This window comes from Condylostylus longicornis, unplaced genomic scaffold, assembly GCF_029603195.1.
Source record: "Condylostylus longicornis isolate FDR11 unplaced genomic scaffold, ASM2960319v2 ptg000054l, whole genome shotgun sequence".
Lineage (NCBI taxonomy): Eukaryota > Metazoa > Arthropoda > Insecta > Diptera > Dolichopodidae > Condylostylus > Condylostylus longicornis.
Window position 1 is genome coordinate 344622 of NW_026578023.1, and position 19514 is coordinate 364135.

General features: G+C 22.5%; 1 protein-coding gene across 5 annotated transcripts in view; it reads left to right on the forward strand.

The window, feature by feature from the left end:
- LOC129611614 (sodium- and chloride-dependent glycine transporter 1) overlaps positions 1-19514 on the forward strand; it is a 79141-nt gene that overhangs the window by 47323 nt on the left and 12304 nt on the right. For 3 of the 5 annotated variants that reach the window (XM_055524826.1, XM_055524828.1, XM_055524827.1), the window contains exons 2-4: positions 2467-2854; positions 18574-18769; positions 19040-19318. In XM_055524826.1, coding sequence (XP_055380801.1) covers positions 2753-2854; positions 18574-18769; positions 19040-19318 — 577 coding nt within the window. In that variant the 5' untranslated portion in view covers positions 2467-2752. The remainder of the gene's footprint in view (positions 1-2466; positions 2855-18573; positions 18770-19039; positions 19319-19514) is intronic. The other 2 variants (XM_055524830.1, XM_055524831.1) reach the window with 1 other exon arrangement.

Below are 19514 nucleotides of genomic sequence, written 5' to 3' on the forward strand. Positions count from 1 at the left end.
GAAAATATTCAAAGAGAATTTTTCCAAATCCAAAACAAACAAACAACAATTATTCATTCAAAAATAAAAAGATCAGCAATTATAACGTCAACATTAATAAACACTCTCTTTATATAATTATCAACAATATAATTTCAATTATATTATTATATTAAATTCATATATGTGTATATAGGTACATATTTTTTGTAATGTGTATGAAATACTGTGCATATGTGTGTAACGTGGGCAATTTACTTGCAAAATTCAAAATAATCTCATTGCAATTCAAGTATATTATGAGAAAGAATTGAAATGAAATCATTTGAAAAATAAAAACTCTGTTTTTATATTTTCACATTTGAATATAATTTATTTATTTCAATAATATCATATATGTATTAGTATATATGTGCATGCACGCATATAATAAGTTCAATATTATGTAAATAAAAAAAAAGTATCTGTAATGGAATAGTGTGAAATAAACACAGTAAATATAATAAATATAATTATAATGAACTTATTATATACTATTGCTGTGCAATAAACAAAAATATTTTATAATTCAAATTTGTGTAAATCATGCACATATTTTTAATGTATACCTATACATTAATGTATGAATGTAAGAATATTACAATGTATGCATATTGTACATATATATAATATAAAAGATGTCGGTTGGTACCTGAAATTTTATTTTATACTTGATAATATGCGAAAAATGGAATAAAAACAAAAAAAAAAATTCTTTTTCAATAATTTTATTGTAACAAGTAAAGAGAGAGAGAGAGAGAGAGCGAGTGAAAGAGTGAGAAAGCATTTTAGCATTAACGGTATAATAAAAAATTTTCATATAATTGTGGAAAAATTTCTCTTCTTTTTTTTTATGTTTTTCTTATTAATTTTCTTATGCATTTTTGTTGCAAATTTTTTTTTTTTTCTCTTCTTTTGAGGAAAAATCTTGAAAATATTCAAGAACATTTAAATGGAAATTAAAAAAAAAAAAATTTCCTTCCTATTATTTTTCTGTTTTTTTTTTTTTTTTCTTTCTTTAACAATATATTTATATGAGATGTTGTTGTTCCACCATGTTTACGGAATTAAAAAATTCACTGAAAAAAATAATATACACAGAGAAAAAGACAAGAAGTAAAAAAATAATTTAAAATAAGTGCAAAAAATATTAAAAATATAAAAAAAAAGAAAAATGTAATGAAATAAAAAAAATAATTGTGAAAAATTCGCAGTAAAGATTTTTCTAAAAATTAAACATAAAAAACAAAAAAATTTAACAAAGTTATTATGTAATGGATGACATTAATAAAATTATTGAATATTGACATTCATTTTTAATTTGATTAAAAACTATTTAAAATTGAAATTTCAAATGAACATAATATAAACTTAATAAATGGGAAAGAAAAAGATGTGGAAGAAGAAAAATAGGAATTGATTACAGAAATTAAAATAATTTTTAAAAATTTATATGAATAGCAGTTATCGAAAACAAAATCTTACTATTAACTTATGTTATAATAAACACTTACTTTAAATTAAAAAATAAATTATAAATAAATATTAAATAAAGTTATAAACAAAAATTAAAAATAATTATTGAATTTTTTAGTGATTACGCCATTGGTTAATTATTTTAATTGAGTACAATTATGTCGTTGATTAATTAATTTAATTTAGTTTTTTTTTTCAATATATGAACAAAATTTTAAGAATTATTAAAAGCATAAGATATTTTATTTTTAAAATAGTAACCTATTGTGAATTAAACGAAATTTAATTAATTAAAAAAAAAAAAAACAAAGTAATAATAAATAATTGTGAATTGTGATTTTTATTATAAATTAATTGTGGCATGACAAATACTATTGCAAAATATGAAAAAATAAATGAAAATTATTATTAATTTATCCTTTGTTACAGCTGCATAATTTTAAGCTGCTTCTTAATTAAATTCTCATTATTATATTAAATACAGAGTGATTTACAAATTAAGAATAATAATTATTGTATATACTTATATTATAATAATAATAATATTAATGAATTAATTTAAAAATTTTTATAATCAATTTAAATTTCTTTACGATATTCAAGTAGTGTAGATGAAAAATTTTAAAATTATAAACGTGAAATATAATTTTATGTATTTACTATTGTTTATAAAATAATTATATTTATTTTATTAATATTTATTATAAAATTAATTAATAATTTTACTTATATTCATTACTTTAAATGAAACTAATAAATAACAATAATAATCTAGAATAAACTTATATAATTCATTTACAAATAAAATTTTATTTAAAACTCCTTAAGTTTCTCATCAAAATTTTAAATAAATACTTACTTATAAATTATGCTATTTGATTATAATTAAAAATATAATATTTAAATTTTTTGATTCTAATTTTTTTATTGTTTTTTTCTATTCTTTGTTTCTATATTTTTATTCATTTTAAGGCTTTCATGCCTCAAAAAAGGCAACAAACATTTTAAGTGTTATTTTAGATTGAACTGAAAATACTTATATATAAAATTATTATTTAAAATTAAACTATACATACATACATATAATATACTGTTATATTATAATTATATATTATTATATTTATTTCAAATAATAAATTGTAAACAGCAAAGTAAATTATAAAATAATTTCATATTTGAGAAAAAAAAAAAAATAAAATCAAATCAATTAAAAAAAAAAAATTAATGAAGAAATTTGTTCTATGCAAGTAAAATTATAATGGCTAACAATAAATCAAAGGATAAAACAAAAAAAATAAAAAAAGAAAAAATAAAAAATAATAAGGAATCAAGTACGAGATTAGATATTGATTTATGGGAGGTAAGTGATGATAATTGAAATAAATTTAATAATAAAATTATTGTAGGTTTTGGTATATAGGTCAATATTTTTATATAGGAAATTTACATTTTAGTATAAATTATATAATATCGTACCCATATAATTTTTATCATGCTGTTATACATGATAAATATGTATTACATACATGTATAACCAATTACAGTTAGTATATACCTCGGCTAAATATATTTAAGCATATAAATTCAAAACAGAAAATTTCTTTTTTGTTTTCCACTCCTTATTTGTTTTTATTTAGAAAATTTTGTAATTATAATGAGAAAATATTAAATTGGATTATAAAAGAATAAAAATTAAATAATTAAATGATAATTAAAAATATAATTATAATAAAATTATAATCCATGGGAAATTTAATTTACTTAATTATGCAAAATACGAGAATCAACTAAATTTTTTTATACATTTAAATTTTAAATTCTGGCATTTTGTTATTAAATTTATTTCTATTTCCAGAATCAAATTTGAAATTAATTTAAAGCGAAGTTGTTTTATACGTTGATTGTTATTAGGATTTGATTAGTTTTGTGTCATATTTTCTATTTTTCAAAACTGTTTATTAACGAAACTGTTTATTTTTCGTTCAAAATTTTAAGTCGAATTTTGTTTTAATTTGCTATTTTCGTAAAGTAAACTGCTAAAACGCCTGAGCTGGACTATCTGCCTTTACTAGAAGAGCTTCGCCAATTGTTTGAACTCTCATAATTTCTGTTTTGTTAATATAGGAATATGATGTCAGTAGTCATTAAACTCATTAAACATAAATTTCACAAACTTAACTTCTTGGAGCTTGTAGACATAGCGAGTTTGCTTGTAGACATAACAGTATGACTAATATAGAGTTGGCTATCTCATCGAAAATGCATTTACATTACGATACATCGGATAAACTGACATGTTGCTAAATACGAGACAACGTTTCGGGACATGATTCAATGTTATATGGGTAAAGTTATTAAAACTGACATATTTGTCAATTTATCTAAATTTGTTTTTTTCGCTAAACTTTATTAATTACAACAAATTTGAACAAAATTTTAAAAATATTTACTTCAACTAAGTTCAAATCTAATTTTAAATTTATTTTTTTATGAACACCATAATTAAAATATTTATCAATCTCACTGTTTTGAAGAATTATTCAACTTTATTTGCTTTTCACAGTCAATAATTGTTTGTTTTTTTATTGCATAATTAAATTTATTCAAATATAGACTAAAAAATATGAAAGTTGTTTTCTATTTACAAGTTCAACAAATAATTATAAATTTTTTATCATTCTTTCTAAAAAATTTTAATTTTTATTTCATATTTTTATAAATTTCTTTTATATAAATAATAAATTATAAAAAAATTTTAGAGGTAACAGTCATTATTATCCTTTTTATATTGTATATTAATGATTTAAAATTGGAAAGATTTAAAATTTATAGAAATTTTATTTGCCGGAAGCGGATACCGGAAAGGAATGTAGCAAAAAACAAAACACAAGAAAAAAACACTGATTTTACTTGGGATGGAAAAGTTGAAAGCAAATTCTTCTTAAAAAATATTAAGTTCAGTTTTAGTTTTGGTCCCAAAACATCTCATGTTATGGCTAAAAAATTATCAAAATAAAAATTGTGTGACAGACCTTTCGTAAAGCTACAAACGAAAATTGAACTGCTTTTTGCATTATAGTGACAAAAAAGTGCTGCGACTGCAATTCTATATCTTAGAATTTATCCCATTTATTTATATGTAATTTATTTATTTATATGTAATCGCTTTAATCGTTGTATCGTTTTTATTCATAAGCTTGTGTTTCCGGGTATCGAGACTCTTTCGTTATTATAAAGTATTTCTTTTTGGAATAATATAAGAAATTTAATATTTGCTTCATTATAAGTTGACTTATATTATAATCTTATACAAATGATTTTTTTCATATTTTATTATTGCATTGTTTAAAGTATTGGTCAATGTTGTAACTCTAACTATTTATACTAATTATCATCTTCCAATAAGTAATACTGGTCGTTGCTTTTGCATGTCAATAAGATATTTAATTGCAAAGTATGAACGCAAATTCATATTATAATCTTGTCGAATAATATTAATATTTCTAGATTCCTTAATAATCCTGTATGAAAGTTTTAAAAGCTACTTTTTCGACATTCTTTTTTGAATGAAACAACTTTCATCTATACAAAAATTCATTTAAAGTTTTTAAACATTTAATTTATTATTACTAACATTAAAAATAATGTTTAAAAATTTATGACTAAATTTTAAAAAATTAAAAGCTTAAAAATTTTTAATGAGCCAAAATTACTTATTAAAGTTTTTATTTAAAATTTTTTTTTTTTGTATGTTTTTATAGGAAAAAGTAATCAAATTATGGGATTATTTTCTTCTATACTTCTTCAGGATATTGAATAAATACTCCATTATATATATATATACATTTGCCAATATAACGTTATCCTTATACATCTATTATTATTCATAAGTAGCTATATTTTCCTTATATGTTATAGGTGTACATGCTGATATTTATGGATTTTTCTTAAAATAAATACTAAAATTTTCATATTTTTTTCTTCTCTTTTTTCTTCTTTATTGAATTTGAGTTTTTTTTTTAAGTAAATAATTAAAAGGAATTAGGAAAGAACTGAAAATGAAAAATTTTCAGTTCTTCAGTTTCTTTTTTCTCTTTGCATTCTTTACCCTTACCAGAATAAAGAGGGAAAACCAAAAAGAAGAATTACGCGTCTCATATCCATCAAATTCGAAATTTATTTTTGGTTTTCATTTTGAAAAGGATCGACATAAAAATACATTAATATTTAATACATATGCATATATATATAAATTGTATGTTCTATGTTTTTCTATTAATAAATATAAGAGTTTACAAGTTGTCTTACATTTTAAGTACCTATGTACGTAGGATTTTAGTAAAAGAATTTGAAGAAAATTTTCTTATTTGTTGATAAATTTTTTAAATGCTCTTATGATTTATTATGTTTTTTGTTTCTAAAAACATAATATAAATAAAATGTATATATGTATTTCAATTAAATTTTTGAAATGAATGTAGGGCAAGATTTTTCTACTCTATATTCAATGGATGATGTACATGAACGGAGCCGGTATTCGAATCTACAAAATTAAGACTAATTATGGATTTTCCTCCAACTATACCTTAAAAATTCGATTTATTTGTTAAATCTTTAAATAACTTGAATATATAGGTATTAGTCTAACTCTAGTACACCCTCTTTATAGACCTCATTAAGCCCATTTTTGGTTTAATAACAAAATTTTGTTATACATTGAAAGCGAGAAATTTTCTCCTGCGAAAGATTTTTTCCTTTTTAATACACCTATGCCCCTTCCAGCTTACATATTTACAGTCTTATTATCTAATATTATATTTTGGAGTATTTCCGTGTATTTTCGCATTTGATATTATGAACCCTTATTTATTCGGGATAAGAACAAGTTATGAATTGTTAAATAAAATTCACAAACATTAATTTATAGCGCACTTTGTACTTAAATTTTTTTGCCGAAAAAAAAACAAGAAGTATAGAATAAAAAATTTCAATATATATACTTATATACATGCATATATATATACGAGTATATATTTTTTTTTTCTTTTAATAGTCGTCTTATGATTTGTCAAAAATTTATTGAACCATATCAGAAAAATATTCAATAAATCACATCATAAAAATCACTCCTTCTGTATATTTATTATTATTAACAAATATATACTAAATAAAATGCCAATATAATATTAAAATGTACGCGAGTATTATGATCTATATAAGTCTAAATATGTGTATTCTTGTATAGATGTACGTGTATTTTAATAATGGATAAATATAATTTTCATTTCTCCTTTCTTAAGTTAATAAATATTTTCTTATCCATACTTTATTATTATATATCAATATTTCATTATTATATACGTTTGTATAAATATATATAAAGATATATATATATATATATATATTTATATGCATATTTTGTAAATAAAAGAATACAAATATATTGAGATTATGAAAAACTTTTTCAATAAATTCAAAAATAAATTCATTTATAAACATATATAAGATTTAGTAAAATCCTTTGCAAAAGGATGCTTATAATAAAGAAGGATAAGAAATAGAGAAGGCAAAAAAAAATAAATAATTTTTATACTTTTATGATTTCTCTTATGATTTTCTTCTTTTTTATATTTAATTTTGGTCTAAGAAAATTTTTAATTCTTTATTTTGAAGAAGAAAAATAAAGAACATTAAGAGAGCCTATGAAAAGTAGATTTTTCCTTATTATACCAAATCACATTGCAACAACAAAAGAGAGGAATATTGTATTCCTACGAAATTCCACATGTCAAATATTCAATGTATTTGTCTGCTGTGCGCATTTTATTGTGGAAGTAATAATAAATTGGTTTGCCAAAGATTGTGTAAACCCTTAGTACAAGCAATATTCAAAAGCATTATTCAAAAAGCCAATTTCATATTTTTACAGATTTATCTTGGGTTGAGAGTTTACTAATTTGTTGAAATTTAAAACAAGTTTAAATAAAATATTTGCTTATTCTATATGGCTCCCTTAACTCCCTTGCATATACAATATAAAAGATTAAAATGTTAAAAGATATACTGGTATTCGTGTTGTGTTTAAATCGCGGTCACTAGCCGATTGTGTGCTACTCCCATCCAATTCACAAACATCAGTTCGAAAAACAAAAAATTGTTTTTTTTTTTTAGCTTCATCTCTTCTTTTTAATTCTGTATTTTGTTTAGAACTCTTATACTCCAATGAATACATATATGTACATATGTAATATGTTTATGTATATTGTGTTAAGGGTGTATATTAGAAAAAAAATTATAAAAATCATGAAATCTTGTAATTAAACACTTCATTGGTTCTTGATTCCTTTTAAAAATTTTTTTTTTTTTTTATTTTCTTAATTTTGTGTATTCATTTTTCTTTTTATTTTATTAGCAAAATTTTGAATTTTGTTTTTTTTTTTGTTATTCTTTTTCAATTTCTTCATAGGAAACTAATGAGATTTTTTACACAAACTAATTTTATATTCAATCTAGCTAGGTAGAATAATGTTTGGTTCATAGTACGGATGTACATATACATAGTACATTCTGAGATCTGGTTTCTCCGACAAGTTTGTCAGTAACATTTATGTTTTCATACAAAAATAAAATATTAAATTTGCTTAAGCTTCAGTAGATATTTTTTTTTAATCATGATTAAAAGTGTTAAAGCTGTTCCTTGATGAATTTATTTTGCGAGTCCTGAAATTTTCAAAGAAGCTTTAAATTCATACAGAGTTCTGAAAGATCAGAGTTGAAATTTAATGTAAAATTTCAAGGAAATCGGATAATTATTTTTATATATGTGAACGAAAATTTAATTTCACCCCGTTGTAAGATTTCAGCTGATGTTAGATTATTTCTTCAATAGTTTAAGTAGGCCGGCAATTTTGTCATACGAAACTTGTGTATAAAGATTAATCAGTCACATGACCAAACTCATATAAACATTCATCAAACTCGGTTCAACAGAAGATTTTTTCTAAGAAAATTCATTTCTGTTGCCTACTGGACATGTGAATGCCATCACAAGGCCTTCATTATTGCATACGGTTCGCAGTCATTAAAAATATAAAAAGTTAGAATTTTAGAAATGTTAATTTAATTTTATGTATGTAATACAAAATGTACTTTACAAAATATAAAAATGAGTTATTTGTGCTTAATTTTGTTAGTAAAAAACCACATTCAGCGACACAGAATATTGGACACTTGCTCAAAGATAATCGGTAGGTCATAGAGTTTTAATAAAGGAAGAAGACTAATTTCAATAATTTTGTTAAAAATAAAGTGACTTAAGGTATTCATTACGAATGAATATTTCATTTTTTGGTCGATTAATCAAATTATTGCAAAATACAATTTAGTTTTCTCCATAACCATTTAATAAAATACAATTTATTTTAAAATTTCAATTTAGCCCATCTACCAAACAATATTATTTTATATATAATGAAAACTTTACTTTTTCATAGATTTCTTCAATCTGAAATTATGCGAAATACCAAATTGATTTGTAAAACCTTTGTTATTTCAAGCACATACAATGATTGAATTTGTGAAATTTCCAGTTTTTAAATTTTTTTAAGTTCAACAAGTTGTTTTATTTGGATATTTTTTTTTTTTAAATTTGAAAAAAAATTTTCACATCACATTAACTTTCCTCTTAGTAATCGGCCACCTGTTACGGTATAAATATGGTATTAGTTTTGACTTGATTTAATCTTTTTTTTATTTTTCATTTTTTAATACACAGAGCATCATATTTTTAGATGGTATAATCAAAATTGATTTTTATCGAAATTCGGGGAAAAAAATTTGTTGTGATCAGCACATAATCGACAGTATTGTTTATATGTACTAAATGAGATTTATAAATTTCTAGAATTTTAAAAATATAAATTTCTTAGTTCTCTTGCATTCGCCAGGTCCGCAGTCCATAAAAAGAAAAATCTCCAAGAGTCAAGGCATTTCCTTCTGTTTCTTTTCAAAGTCGAACATGAACAAAGGAGATGGACTACGGTTTCCTTCTCCTTCTAGTTACAGAAACTCTTTCAGAGGTTAGGAGGATGGCTGGATTTAGAACTTTCCACCATGAGTTAATGTGTTTCTGTCAAACTCTGTAAAATTTGGTATTATCACAATACCTCCATTGCTGTATACAATGCGGTTAATAAGAAAAAACACTTCCAGTTTTCATTTCTTTTCTTTGGACGCACATACAAACACACAAAAATCATCAATTCATATAGTAATGTTTTCTGTTAGAAATTTCAAAAATTATGTCTCAGTCCTTGTAATAAAGCTTCTTGCTTTATATTTAACGATTTAGAACAAATCATTTTCTTATTCTTCCTTTCATTTTAAGAGTTTTTTGATTTTTTTTTCAATATTGATTTTGTTTTTTCTTATCCTTAGATATTTATCTTGAAAGGAAGTAATTTTTTAAACTGAAAATAACAGATTAAACAATTCATTTGTGAATAATCTAAGATTTCTAGGATGATGAAAAAAAATAAGTATAATATGAGTGTAACAATTTAGAAAGGAAATATAAAATAAAACGAGAAAATAATCTTCTCTCTTCTTTAAAATTTTTTCTAAAAATAACGTGATTGTAAATATAACTTTGAAATTGAATAAAATTGAAAATGTCAATATTGACATATGCAGAATGACATAGAAAATTAGAAAAAAAAAACTATTATTATTATCGTTATACGCCGGAGACAAGTAAATAATTTTGTATAAAAGTTAAACATTACAAAAAAATGAACCAAAAACATGGTTTCTAATTTTATTTCTGATTTACATTAGATGTGTGACTCTTGTTTTTCACTCAACACCTAAAAGTATGCAATACGGCAACATAATAATATGGTGTTGGTGTTTATTCTGGCGGTCATAATTGTTTTAAGAAAAAATAAAAAAATTTTTACTTCTTTCTACAGATTTAACAAATATTGCAAAAAGGAATTTTTATAAAAGATGCATAACGCTTTAATCAAAATTTTTGAGAAAAAAATGTCATTTAAATGCTTTACTTTTTAGCCGTTGCTTACATAAATTGCTTCAATGTATAATTTTAAGCTAATAAATTTGTAATACATTATTTATTTTTAAGTTCGATCCTCTTGCCCTAAATTTCAAAGAAGAATTTGATTTGGAATATTAGTGGACTATTAGTTTATATTTATAAAGTATAGCCAATTATTATGGACAATAAATAAATCCACGCATATTTTGTTCATTTCTACACTTTATGCATATGTATATATATACACACATATACTATGCAAAGTGTTAAAATAACTTAACAAACATTGATCCGTATCAAAAAAAAAAAAAACAAGGAAAAAAAGAATGAAAGGCAGGAAATACATATTCGAAAAGTCAAAATATTTGGAAAAGCAATGAAAAGAAAAAAGGACCTACTCCTTTTTCCTACTTTTTTTTTTTTTTGTTGTTGAAGGACATTTTAAATACAAAATATAAAATGAAAATCGATATTTTTTAACCTTGTTTTATACATTTATTTGTGTGTGTTTAGTAAGTCTTATAAAAAATGTGTATGTACGTTTTATCCCACGGGAAAATGTTCACAAATGTTTTTATAACTTTTATATCAATATTTTATGAACTCAATATTAAAAAAGTTTCTCTATATTTTTTTTTTTTTGTGAAAATCAAATACGACAAAAAAACGGTTGTCTGATTAATATTATCTATTCACATACATATGTGTGTATTTGTATAAATGTAAAATAAAATATAATAGATGTATACTTATAATGAAGACCCATAGGTACGCGTCCAAAATTAGAGAATCAAATTAATTGTAAAAAATGTTATAGGAAAAGAAAAATATACGAATTTTTTGCCCCGTATCCTTATATCTGTTGGCAATACATAACAAATAAGAAAAGGCGAAATCTCACAAATAAATAAATATTACTTAGAATATTAATTCTTTATATATAGAGCAACATTTCTACCAATCCTTCCTCCTTTTTCAAAATACGACTGCTCAAATTTCTAAAAATTCGACTTTGATTTCATAGCTTTTACTAAATCATAAAAAATATTTACTAAAAATTTACTAAAATCATAAATTTTAATATGTATCTTGATTGACATAAAGTTTGCTTACATATAAAAGGAAAACAAATTAGATTTTCGAATAAACCCCTAAAGTTATTCTAAAAAGTACTCTCTCTAATAATTTTCTTTAAAAAGTTTATGAAAGAAAAAACAATTTTACAATCACCTTGTATTTCGTTTATGTAAAACACAATATTGATAAGCATTTATAGAGTTATTCGATGAACATAAATTGCTTAAAATAAAGTGCAATGTTATATATTGCACGTCATATAATAATAATAGATTTTCAAAATGGAAATTTGAACCGAAAGACAGGATGGTACATAAATCTTGTACGCATTAAATTTTGTTTCAATAAACATTTAGTTTATTTTATAAAATGTATTTAAATTAATAATCTCATTTTATATTTTACATTTTCATAGTTACTTTTTTCAGTCACTTTTAAATTTGAACTATTATTTCTTTGAAGAGATTTTTTCATTACCTCTTAACTCGTTACCTCTCAAAATGGAATGCCTGAATATCAATTGAGTTTTTGCATATTATTTAAAAAAAGTTGACATTATAAATAATTGATAGAATTAGAAAATGACATTATATGAGAACATTATTATGATTGTCACTCACTTTCTTTTCATTTACTATGTGTAAAAAAGTGATATACGCAATATTGAGCTCTAAATTTATTTCAACAACATCAGTACACTTTAAATAATGTCTACTCTCTGCTTCACAAAATCTTAACGGCTAAACGTAGAAAGCTGTGTTCTGGAGCTTTGGACACAGTTCTTCGTCGGGAAGGTTTGAGTGACTTTTTTGAGTGATTTTTTGAGTGATTTATTTGAGTGTTTTTTTAAGGCAAGTGACTTTTTGAGTGACTTTTCCAAGTGATTCCTTGAGTGATTTTCTTGATGATGATTTTTTGGTATTGTTCTCATTGTAGAAAGCTGGGGTTTGGTCTTTTTTAGCTGGAGTTTTTTTAGGGGATTTTTTATATGATTTTTAAAGTGATTTTTTCATGTGATTTTTTTGAGTGATTTTCTTGATGTTGATTTTCTGGAAATATTTCCAAAAATTTTAATCTCAAAAAACCCGCTCGAAAAATTTCAATCAAAATTGTTATTGTAGATAAAAAGTCACCTTAAAAAAATCTTTCAAAAAATCACTCAAAAAATTACTAATAAATAGCACTACTTAAGCGTTCCCATTGAACGGTCGTCAAGACGGGGCTTTACTAGTGTAATTACAAAAGTTATTAAAAATTCATATGCCCACTATATTTAAGCGCCTCTCTGCATTTTATAAATTTCAACTATTATCTTTTTTTTCTAGCGTATGTGAACCTGTTATACAATTTATGAATAATATTCTATATTAACACTTTTATAATTTTGATTAATGGTTATGGTGATACTATGATAATATTGATAATATTGATGAAATAAAAAGAAAACAAAAAAAAAGAAGTTTAATGATAATTTACAATTCATTTTAGGATGAAAAATAATACAAAAAATTCTAAATATAATGTCAAAGTTCAGAAACAAGGATATTTTTTTCTATTTAAGTATGTGTATTTATCTTTCATATGATTGCATTGTTTCAAATTAAAGGTCAAAGTATTTCAGTTAGACATTATTATATTCTTTATATTATTTTCTATATTTACAAATTATATGTAAAGATACATGCTTGAACATAAATAATATTTTGTATGATATCTTTGGTAATAGAATACGTTTATTAATTTATATATATACATATACAATAAAGAGTAAGAGAGAATTAAATTATTATTATTCAAATAAAACCAACAGATTGTTTCAAGGCTTTTCTTACCATATTCTCTTTGTTATTTTTCTTGTAATAACTATATATGTACGTATACTTATATATGTGTGCTTATACATTCACAATATAAAAGAACACAATGTATTACAATATCATATTTTTATATCTTTGTTTCAGTTTATAACAAGTGTTTAATCAAATTTCATACTTATTATTGACATATAATTTGAATTAATTGTGATATTTTGAAAAAATATCTAATAATAATTTTAATATTATATAATGTGTATGTGTGTGTAAATAATGTGCCTCTATATTATTAAAACAAAAACAATATTCTAATGAAATCATTTTATGAAATCAATTAAATAAATTATAAAAGTTTTATGATTCTACTTATAAAATAATAAATTTCTAATTTATAGAAATTTAATAAATTATTTGGAAATTGAAGTACATATTTTTACAAATTTTTTTTTTTCATCTGTATGTATAGATGTAAGAGAAACCATGCTATGCCATCTCTGTCATATTTGATGACCATTTCTTTAAGTTTCTCAATTTAAATTACAAAAACTGTAAATAATTTTTTATTCTTATTATTTATTGTAACTTTGGTAAGTCATAAAAATTTATTTAAATATAAAATTAATTTCGTAATACGAATGAGGAAAACTGAAAAAAACTGACAGCCAAGCTTTGTTTACCCTTTTAGTTGACGACAAATAAATTATTGAAAGTTTTTGAGAAAAAATTATTTGACAAAAGAATCTCTTGAATTCAATCTTTTGAAATTTGAATTTTTCTGACAGTTGATCTCCTTGGTACAAAGACGGCATATTTCTGCTTTTACCAATTCTTTGTAAATGACTTTTTCTTCTTACTACAAATTACATTTTCCAAGTTCATTAAGTTAAATTGAACAAAAAAAATTAATTAAATTAATTCAACCATAATTTCATTTGTCGAATTAATGCGACATTCACATACGCACTCGCTTGTTCTTCAAGATTAAAGCTTAGCTGTTTTTAAATAGAAATTGAATTAACACTATACTATCTATGTTGAGTCTAAAAAGATAATGCACAGGATTGTTTCCGATATGGAGTAGTCCAATATGTATATTTATTATCTATCTAAATCCCTCAATAAAAATTTAAACTATTTAATTTAAACTATATTTTATTTATAATAAATCAGTCATTTTATAGTTTACAATCTTAACATACTTTCTATTATATTAATTATAAAAAATGATTCACATTATACTTACTTTTACATTAACTGGAAGCAATGAAGCTTATTAAGCTTTTGATATATACCGCTAATAAATATATGTGATACTTCTCTTTAACCTACATTAATAGAGAAATTTTAAATTAAAAATATGCAATGTCAATAACTAATAATTAAGGTTAACTTATTGTAATTAGCTTTTATTCTGTTTATTTTTACTTCTGACCTTTGTTTCACCAAACAATTCATATACGATTGCAATAATTTATAATAGAATGACCTTTTTAGAAAAAGCGAGAAAAGGTTAACATTTTTCATTAATTTGTAAATTAAATTGAAATTTCTGAGTTTTCAATCAAACTAAAAGTGATGATGATTCATAAAATGATAACAATTTTGAAATCAGCTGACAAACTTGAAATATTTCTACATTTACATTACATTTTAACTACATATTTAGTTTAACAAACTCGCATTGAATAACTTACATTTTGTATAACAGATTATCATTTTCGATTTGACTCGATAAATTCATTTTACTTAAATTATATTATTTAAATTGTTCATTTTCTTAAATTTAAAATGAATATTTTTTAGGTATAAATTTTACCTTCAAATTGTTAAAAATATGACTAACTTAAAATCCATTTTTAATTTCATAGAGAAAATACTTTTACAACGGAATGAAAGGAGAAAGAAAATAATAATGAAAAAAAAAATGAAATCCTCATAGGATGTCTAAGTTTTTTATTCAATTATCTTTTTTCTACATATCGATAAGCCTATTTTACAGTGAATGGTCGTTCACTATGTGCAGACATTATATATTTTAATGTTATATAATTATGTATAACAATAGCCATATAATATACGTTTTTGTATATATAATACGCTATATATATATGTATAATAATTTTTAAAATATTTCCAGGATATTTTAAATACCAACCATTAAAAATTTTTTGGTTTTGTATCCATGTTACATATATTAATGATTTTATACAGGGTGGTCCGAAACAGAAGTTGAAGCAAACAGAAGTTAAAACTTTTGAAGGTTGATTTCTTTGATTTTTTCTAGAAAAAAAATTGTTTGTTTGGTGGAGGGGAACGAGTGGAACTTGGACGTCTAAAGGTAGCTTTGGAGCTTTTTATATAAAATTAAATTGAAAAAGCTTTTTAGCTAATAGATTGAGTTAATAACATTGACATCAATGTTTGATTTTAGGCTTCCCACTTTTGAGCAAAAGCTGATTAAATGTGAAATTTTGAATTGGAAAGTTGAAAATTTTTCAAAAAACTTTAGTTATCTACATCATTCTCTACAATTTGGTCTAACATATAATTTTTATATCCCACGTACTGTTACAAAAACAATTTTTAATTTTAATGGCCAGTTCGGGAACATCCCGTATATGAACTTGTATACATACATTAATACTTAAGTATATATCAAAAATTTATTCTGTTAAATTTATCCATTAAATATATTCCCATGCATAAAAATTTATTCTTATATAATAAGCCGAAAATCTAAAAGAAAAGCAAAAAAAAAAAACAAAACACAAAAATAAATAAAATATAAAATTCTATAAAACGTACTAAAAGAGAAAAGATATGAAAATAAGGAGAAAATCCTTCGAAATAATCTTGATAATCCATTAGAGATTTTTGAACTTATGTAATTTTAGAAGACAACTTAACATTTACAACAAAGTAAAATGAAAAAAAAAATGAATTTTTATTGTTATTTTTATTTTTCTTCGTTTTTTTATTTTTGCTCTCCTTTTGTTTTTTTTTAATATTAATTATTCAAATAAAAGGTACAATAATAATTTAAATATTTATGTATGTATGTTCATTGTACACTACTGTTTATTTGTATAAAAGGAAGCATGTACATACATATTTATTTTTGGAAAAGTACAAATTGTTTTTTTTTGTTTTCGAAAACATCACATTTTAAATAGATTCTAAAATTGGATTGTGTTGTGGTTAAGATTTTACGATTTTCTATACGCCATCTATGTATGAGTATATGAGTAAAGAATTTTTCGTGCCACAAAAATCGATATGTAATTTAATTTATAAATTGTAAATAGAGCTAAATACAGCTAAATAATCAAAACATTTACGATATGTTGAAAAATCATTATGAAAATTAAATTACAAAAATATTAATTTAAGAAAAATAAACTCTTGCAAATTTTCAATTAAACTAAATGATTTCCAAATAAAATTTTATCTAATTATACATAATATTTAAAGAGATTTTTTCTCTATAGCTAGCAGTTAATAAGGTTATGCAATTATAAATCTCTTTGATAGAGAAATGTTGTTAATCATAATATTTGACATGTTTGAATTTCGAAATTATGGTAGCTTGCAATAATATCGTAAAAATTATATTAAAGCCCTTATCTTACAAAAACACCTAAATTTTTTGAATATTGCGCCAGTTTTACCATAAATGCAAATTAAGTACTTGCAACCAAACAAGTTAGAACCGGGTCTTTTTCGCTATGCTGATAGCACTGGTTATTCAATAGAAATTGAATTTATTTTTGAATATGGTAAAAAATTTTATGGACTTTTTAAAAATAGTTCTTCTTTATTAAACATATGTATATGTAGATTCACATGTTATACATACATTTACGCAATTTAACATAATAATAAGAATTTAAATAAATTTTTGTTTTCAAAATTTACGGATCTTTCATTATTTCATTTGCATAATTATCTAACTATTAGATCCATTATTATACATACAGATTTTCTTTATTACGGTCACCTAATTAAATTTAATTGGAATGGTTTGAAAAAAAAAAATCGTTTACATTATGTAGGCTTAACCTTATACCTTATTATTAAATAATCTTTTTTTTTATAAATATTTTATACAAAAGAAAAAATTTTTGTTACCAATATTATGTTAATAATTTAAGATATTAAAAATAATATTCTTGCTATTTAAATTCGAAAATTTTGTACAACACACAAAAAATTTAGGAAAACTAATTACATATGCTAACAAACTGTTTATGATTTTATCAGGTTTTATTATATCAAATTCATATACTTTGGGTTAATTTCCAAAATTCAGGGTCAATGTAAAAAAAAAATTTTGAGAAATAATTTCCAAAATTTCAAAATTAATTGAAAAAAATTAGGTACATACAACATTTACTACCTTTCGGTCATTATTTCAAGATTTAAATTATGCGTCCAACATAATTCAAAAATTGCACATTATTCATTAAATATAGGCTAATTTTTTTTTTGCTGTTTAGACTTGTTTTGTTTTTGACATATCACGCGTGATTCTTTACAGTATTGTCAAAGACTGCAATTGACTTTCCTTTTAAGATAAAATACAACAGTTCCGAATCGTCATATAAAGACGATTTTATATCTTTAGATTACTTTTTGTCAGAATATTTGAATAAAAACCAATTATAGGATATTTCGAAGTGATAAAAATTTGGACATTTTTCTATGTTTTTCTTTATATTCAAGATGACATGTATTACACTTATTTTCGAAATGTTATCTTTGAAAGAATGCTCGTATGTATATAAATTATAGTTCCAAGACTTTGTTCATATGTTTTTTTAATATTTAAAAATAGAGAATTAAATATAGGGAATTTTGTTTCTTCTAATTTTTTTGCTGTCTAAATTTTAAAAAAAATACTTTTAAAATTCTTCACATATGCATAATTGTGGACAACACAAAAACTTTTAAAGTTTTCAGTAGCAACTTTGGTTGTTATTTCTAAAAATTTTCAAATGCTTATATAACAAAAATTTTAATTTATATATTTACTATATTACTTGTATACATTGCCAACACCGCTGTATATTTATTATATATGTATTAAGAACTATTTTATATAATATAACATTATTTATTGTTTATCATTTTTAGTCGTCCGAAGAAAAATATTCTGTATCAAATTTACAAATAACAAATGAACAAATTCAATCGAGTGGTGCTAACAGTAATGAACCAGAACGTGGTAATTGGACTGGACGTTTTGATTTTTTACTATCTTTATTAGGATATTCAGTTGGTTTAGGAAATGTTTGGAGATTTCCATATCTTTGTTATAATAATGGTGGTGGTAAGTATTAAATTTTCTTATATATATAGAATTACGAAATTATGGAATTTTCTCAATTTGATTTTTCATTTTTTCTTCATATGCTACATAAAAATTACTGAAATTTGTATATGTTTTAATTTACACATATTTAATACTTCATAGTCACTTAGCTTATCCACTTTTACACAAGCACACGTTTTCAATGTTTGATTTCTTTAGAAAAATTTTTTTTTTCTATTTTATATTAAAAATTAAATTAAATTTTTTTTTTATTTTAAATTTTTATAGGAGCATTTTTAATACCATTTACAATAATGTTAATAATAGCTGGATTACCATTAATGTTTATGGAATTATCATTTGGGCAATATGCTGCTGTAGGTCCAGTTGCAATATATCGACGATTTTGTCCATTAATGCGTGGCCTCGGTACTGGAATGATAATTGTTTCAGCAATCGTTATGCTTTATTATAATTTAATTATTGCTTGGACAATATTTTATATGTTTGCATCATTAACAACTGAACTGCCATGGCAAAATTGTGAAAAAGACTGGAGTACAGAACGTAAGTTATATGAGATAAAAAACTTTGTTTTTTTTTTATATTTGATTTTTGAAAATTCAATTTTTATTTAATTTTCATTTAATTCAATTTTTAAATTCAAAATTTGCTTAAACGACGTTTAAAAGAAAATCCATGTAAATGCAATTGTTATAACTTGTCATTTTGACCAGTTGGTATACTTCTATACAATATCTAC